Source organism: Crocuta crocuta, unplaced genomic scaffold, assembly GCF_008692635.1.
Source record: "Crocuta crocuta isolate KB4526 unplaced genomic scaffold, BGI_CrCroc_1.0 scaffold95, whole genome shotgun sequence".
Classification (NCBI taxonomy): domain Eukaryota; kingdom Metazoa; phylum Chordata; class Mammalia; order Carnivora; family Hyaenidae; genus Crocuta; species Crocuta crocuta.
In genome coordinates this window covers 8095047-8100831 of record NW_027530971.1, presented here as the reverse complement: position 1 = coordinate 8100831, position 5785 = coordinate 8095047, and the positions used below count along the sequence as shown (strand labels likewise).

The following is a 5785-nucleotide window of genomic DNA, read 5'->3' as shown; positions in this document are numbered from 1 at the left end:
GGGGGGGGGGGCCCGGGGCGTCAGGCTGTTTGTTTCCTGAGTTGGTGTTAGTTTTGATATGTTATCTGAACGTTATCATCGCATGTACCAAAAACACAGAGCGTGTGAACTCCCTGAAGGGGCCACATGACCACCCTGGAAATGGGAGTTAAATGTGACCTCGGCTGTGTGCCCGTCACCAGCCTCGGCAGCACCACCTTGGTGTTTCTGACCCAAATAACTTTCTGAACGGCCTAGACTCTGGAGCCAGACTGCCTGGGTTCAAATCCCACCTCTGCCACTGACTGTGTGACGTCGGGCAAGTTTCTTAACCTCTCTGTGCCTCGGTTCTCCACTCTGTAAAATGGGGGTGATAATTGTGTACCTACCCTGCAAGTTTGTGGCAAGAAGTAATAGTTCATTTAAGTAAAAGGTTTGTGACGGTGCCCACACTGCCATCCAAACTCTACAAGTGTTGGATGTTGGCATAAGCAGAGAGGAGAGAGCAATGGCCGTAGCCATGGCTGCTGCTCCCCATGCACCTGCTGTGTGTGGCAGGCACCTGCTGGCACGTTACACACGTGGTTCTGCACATCCCCTCACCTCTGCCGGCTAGATGCAGGTTTCCCCATTGCCCAGATGACCCAGAGAGGTGCCGTGACCTGCCCACACAGCCCCCGAGCCCCTGCGACTGTCACTTTCTATCCATTCCCTCTCCCTGCAGTGCTGCACCCCTGCTGTCTCTAGGGGCCATGATACCCNTCTCTCTCTCCTAGAAATAAATAAAAATATTTTAAAAAAAAAAAAAAAAAGTTCCTGGAAAAAAAAAAAAAAAGAAAAGCCAAAGACATGCTTTTTCTGTTGTTGTTTTCCCATTCTCTGCATCCACCTCTAAGTAAGTGTTGTTCCCTGTGACAAGCCCTGGCCGACACCAAGAACTTCAGTTCCCAAAGGTAACGATGCCATTCCCCAGAGACGCCGGCCAAGATCCCGACGCTTATCAGCTGCCGAGACGGAGGGGGGGGAGAAGCTTTCCACTCGAGTGTTGCATTATTCAGAGCAGTGTAGCCAAGAGCCGATAGAGCAGGACGGCATTCCAGCCGGGGCCTGGTCTGCTCGGGGCCCCTCTCCACCAGCCACGATGGGCTCTGACTCGTTCTACTCTTGTTGGGTCTTTTGGCAGGATGATGTGAAAGCCGCCTCCGAGGGGCTGCCTGGCTACAAGCCGCCGCCCCCCCCACCCCCTCTGGCCCCAGGCCACGACCGCCCGCCTGCCCAGCAGAGGAAGCCAGGGAAGGAGGACCTGCAGCCACCTTCCTCCACGTCTTCCCGCTCGGGCATCGTCTTCTCGGCCCCTCGGAACCACAGCCCGCCGGCGGGCACCGCACCCGCCCCGGGGGCCCCCTCAGCACAAGACTCGCCCTACTCCCCCATCTACGCCTCTGTCTCTCCTGCCAACCCCGGCTCCAAGAGGCCGCTGGACGCCCACCTGGCCCTGGTCAGCCAGCACCCCATCGGCCCCTTTCCGCGAGTCCAGTCGCCGCCACACCTGAAAAGCACCCCCCCAGAGGCCACGCTGGCAGGGGGCTGCCTCCCGCCACCCTCCCCCTCCGGCCGGCCGGACGTGACAGGCACAAACCAGCACTTCGTCATGGTGGAGGTGCACCGGCCGGACAGCGAGCCGGATGTGAACGAAGTGAGGGCGCTGCCCCAGACTCGCAGTGAGTACCGGCCGGCCCCGCGTGGGCTGGGCTCAGGGTGCCCTCTCGGTGGTCGTGGGGGCATCCAGGCCCTTGCAGGCGGATCTGCCCGTCGACACTGAGTGTGGAAGCAGGTGCTCGCTCAGCGTGCCCTGTGCAGGGCCGGGGTGCCCGGGGACAGGGTCCTGAGACTGTGTTGACGTGAGCGTGAGCCCTAGCTCTGCCACTTGGAACTAAGTGTATGACCGCGGACAAGCCATGGGGAGGAGATTCGGTGACAGCCCGCCAGGCCCCTGGGAGGGTCGGGCTCCTCCAGCACATCTGGACCTGGTTGCCCCGCAGCCCCCGACTGTCTCCCCAGTGACACTGGACTCTTTGAGGGCAGGGCTGGCCTCTGTGGTCTCCGTCCCCAGGGCCTGGCACAGAGTGTTGAAATTACGGTGTCTGGGACCCCCTGGAGGTCTCCAGAGCCGGGGCTGCAGGGTCAGAGTGCAGGCTGGACCTTCCAGACACCTGGGGCTAAGCTGCGGCCCCTGAATTTCCAGGGGTGCCCAACTGAGGAGGTGGGGGGCGGCTTATGGCCAGCTTGTCGTTCCCAGAAAGCCGGGACCCTCTGAGGGTGCTAGATCTCCTTCTCTGTAGCAAATTGGGTGCATTTTGCTGGGTTCTGCTGCCATCTTGTGGCTAAAGTGATATAAAACTCCGCTGNCGGGGGGGGAGGGGGGGTAGGAGGGGAGGGGCGGTGTGTGCGAGCTGAGTGCCCACTGTATGCCAAGCAGTGGGCGGGCTAGGATGCAGAGTGCAGGGCCCCCGGGCTCAGGAGCTTGGTGACGGACGGCAGGGTGTGGTGAGGGAAACCGGAGGTGTCTGGCGCGGAGCCCAGCACACGGTGATGAAAGCGGTCAGTCTGGCAGTACTTCCTGTGTGCCGGATGTGGTTCTAGTGGCCTTGCCTCTATTATCACCTCATCTAACCCTACCAGCAGCCCTGTGAGGCTGGTATTATTATCCCCATTGTTCAGATGAAAATACTGAGGCACAGAAAGTAACCGTGGAAGGGAGAAGTTTAGCCCAAGCCTGTGCTCTTGCTGGCTTCACCCTACACATCGTATCTATTCGTCATCTTGTATCTATTCGTCATCGTGATAACGCGATCAGATGGGTACCCTTGCTTTTGTACTGAAACAAACACATGAAGGTTCAGAGAAGCTGTGTAAGTCACCCTGGTTTGCACAGCTGGTCAGAGGGGATTCAGATCTGACCTGGCCGACTCTAGCATGTCCCAAACAAGGGGCCAAGCCACTACGCACACAGTGAAACAGCTTTTGGGTTGACTGGTGAATGAGGGTCTGTGCCCACCACTCAGCCTGGGGCTGTGGAGGATACAGACCAGGCATGGCAAACGTTCCATTTTTTAAAGGTTTATTTATTTATTTTGAGAGAGAGCGTGCACAAGTGGGGAGGGCCAGAGAGAGAGAGGGAGAGAGAGAAAATCTCAAGCAGGCTCCGCACCACCAGTGCAGAGCCCGATGCCCAAGGCTCGATCTCACAAACCATGAGGTCATGACCTGAGCCAAAGTTGGATGCTTAATCAGCTGGGCCACCCAGGCGTCCCAAACTTTCTACTTTTTAATTGAGGGGCTAGAGATTTAATTTTTATACAAACTATCTGAATTTGAATGTGTTGGTTCATCATTAAAATTTGACAGCATGGTGCACGTTAAAAAACAACCCACATTTATAGGCTGGGTTTGCCTCCTGACCTCTGTTTTAGTCATTCTGCCATGGGCTGAGAACTGGGTGGTCAGAGCAGAAATTCTGGCTGTCTTGGAACCAGAGCCAGCCAGAAGGGCTGGTCTCCATGGTGGAAAGGTGTCTGGAAGTCTCCCCTCCCTCTAGCCCTGTGATCCCTTCATTCCTCCCTAGTCCGTGCCTGGGGGAATCCCCACAGCCTTCCAGCCTGCAGCTCCATCACCTCCTCCAGGAAGCCCTCCCTGACCCCAACTGTATTAAACCATCGCTCTTCTGNTAGTCCGTGCCTGGGGGAATCCCCACAGCCTTCCAGCCTGCAGCTCCATCACCTCCTCCAGGAAGCCCTCCTGACCCCAACTGTATTAAACCATTGCTCTTCTGCCTGTCCCCCTGTCCCAGCAGCCTCCACACTCTCCCAGCTCTCGGACAGCGGGCAGACCCTGAGCGAGGACAGTGGCGTGGACGCCGGCGAGGCAGAGGCCAGCGCCCCAGGCCGAGGCAGACAGATGGCATCCACCAAGAGCAGGAGTAACAAGGAGCCACCTCGGAATGAGAGGACCACAGAGGGGGCCACCAAACCGGTGAGCGAGGGGCGGTCAGAGGACTGGGGTTGGGGGGAGGGCCCCAGGTGGGGAGCAGGAGGTCCCCAACCAGGATTCAGCTTGACAGGGGCCCATGGGGAGGAAGTGAGCCCCCATCACTGGAGGGTTGTGGGTACAGGAAAGCGCTGTGTCAGGAGTCGGGAGGCCCAGCTTAGGCCCTCCCTCGGCCGCTGCACTGACAAGTCAAGCACTAAAAGTCGGTCTCGAGGGTCTTCAGGCTCAGTTCTGAGATGACACATGGGCTAAGGCAGTCAGGCCTGCGTCTGAGTCCTGGGGCCACCATGTGGCAGCCCCGGGCCAGCCCCTTAGCCTCCTGAGCCACAGGGATTTTTGAAGCAGTTAGCCATCTGGGAACACCAGGGTCTTAGCTTAGCGCTGGCATACTGGTGGCTCCCTTCGGACCCAGGGGACAGGTCATGGTCGGTCCGGCCCCCCCCAGCCAAGCCTGTCTGCCGAGAAGGACTCGGCCACTGGTGTCCTTGCTCGCACCTGCAGCCCGGACTCCTGGAGCCCACGTCCACCCTGGTCCGCGTGAAGAAAAGCGCGGCCACCCTGGGCATCGCCATCGAGGGTGGTGCCGACACCCGGCAGCCCCTGCCTAGGATCGTCACAATTCAGGTACCTCCCCAGGCCCCCACCTGATCAGGTGTCCCCACTCTCGGCATCTCAGGCCTCTGCCACGCGGGCAGACCCAGGCCTCTGGCCCTCAGGGAGCCCCAGTTTCCCTCATCGGGCCAGCGGACACCCAGATCGTAGCCAGCCTGGCCCTCAGGTGCCTCGTGTGCCCCTGCTCTGTGTTTTGCCCGTGCAGCGCGGCGGTTCGGCCCACAACTGTGGGCAGCTCAAGGTGGGCCACGTGATCCTGGAGGTGAACGGGCTGACGCTTCGGGGCAAGGAGCACCGGGAGGCCGCGCGCGTCATCGCCGAGGCCTTCAAGACCAAGGAGCGCGACTACGTCGACTTTCTGGTCACCGAGTTCAATGTGATGCTCTAGAGGCGGAGGCCCAACGGCCTCCCTCTGCGGCCCAGTCCCAGGCCCCAGTCCCTCCTCCCTCCCGGCACTAGCGAGCCCCGTGAGGGGCAGGGCTGCGTGGCCAGGCAGCAGCAAGACGCCCCCGCTCTTTCCCGGCCTACTGGCCCAGAAATAGAAGAAGGCCCAGCGGGGCAGACAGAAGGGCAGGTCAGGATCCGGGGTCGTGCCCGGCGTACACAGTAGGTGCCCAGTACAGCATGGGTTCAGGAAGGAGAGGACGTCCTCCTGAGGCCTGCCAGGACCCGTTCCTCTGGGTCGGATAAGGGGCACGGTGCCCCCCTCCCCCGCCAGCTGGGGCCTGGCCCGTCCTCATACGTCTGAGCCTTTATCTGGAGTGAGGCCACGTGAGAATTCACGGACACAGCCCCCGGCCAGGGGGCATCTCACAGGACCTTCAGTGCCACAAATAAGCATCAAGGAAACCCCCCCCATTCCACACCCCCTTTCTTCCTGGCTCCTTATCCCCCCCAAAGTATTTATTATTTATTTCCCCTCTCCTCACCCCTGGGGACCCCAAGCCCTCAGCTTCCCGCCGCACCCCCAGCCTATCCCAGAGGCCTTGCAGGTGACCAGCGACGTCGGTGTATTTATATACAGAGCTTATGACTTTAATTTTTCAATAAAGAAATCGGAACAAGGTTAGGGTCCGCATGCTGTGCGGCCTGCCTTTGTGGCTGGGGTTCTGACTGCTCCTGACCTGAACGGGGGTGGGTACTACAG

The 5785-nt window shown here is 59.6% G+C and overlaps 1 protein-coding gene across 1 annotated transcript in view; it reads left to right on the top strand.

The window, feature by feature from the left end:
- The window catches only part of WHRN (whirlin), an 89781-nt gene extending 84079 nt beyond the window's left edge, over positions 1-5702 (top strand). The window contains exons 9-12 of the mRNA XM_077769917.1: positions 1163-1700; positions 3830-4011; positions 4528-4650; positions 4844-5702. Coding sequence (XP_077626043.1) covers positions 1163-1700; positions 3830-4011; positions 4528-4650; positions 4844-5026 — 1026 coding nt within the window. The 3' untranslated portion in view covers positions 5027-5702. The remainder of the gene's footprint in view (positions 1-1162; positions 1701-3829; positions 4012-4527; positions 4651-4843) is intronic.
- The last annotated feature ends 83 nt before the right edge of the window (positions 5703-5785 follow it).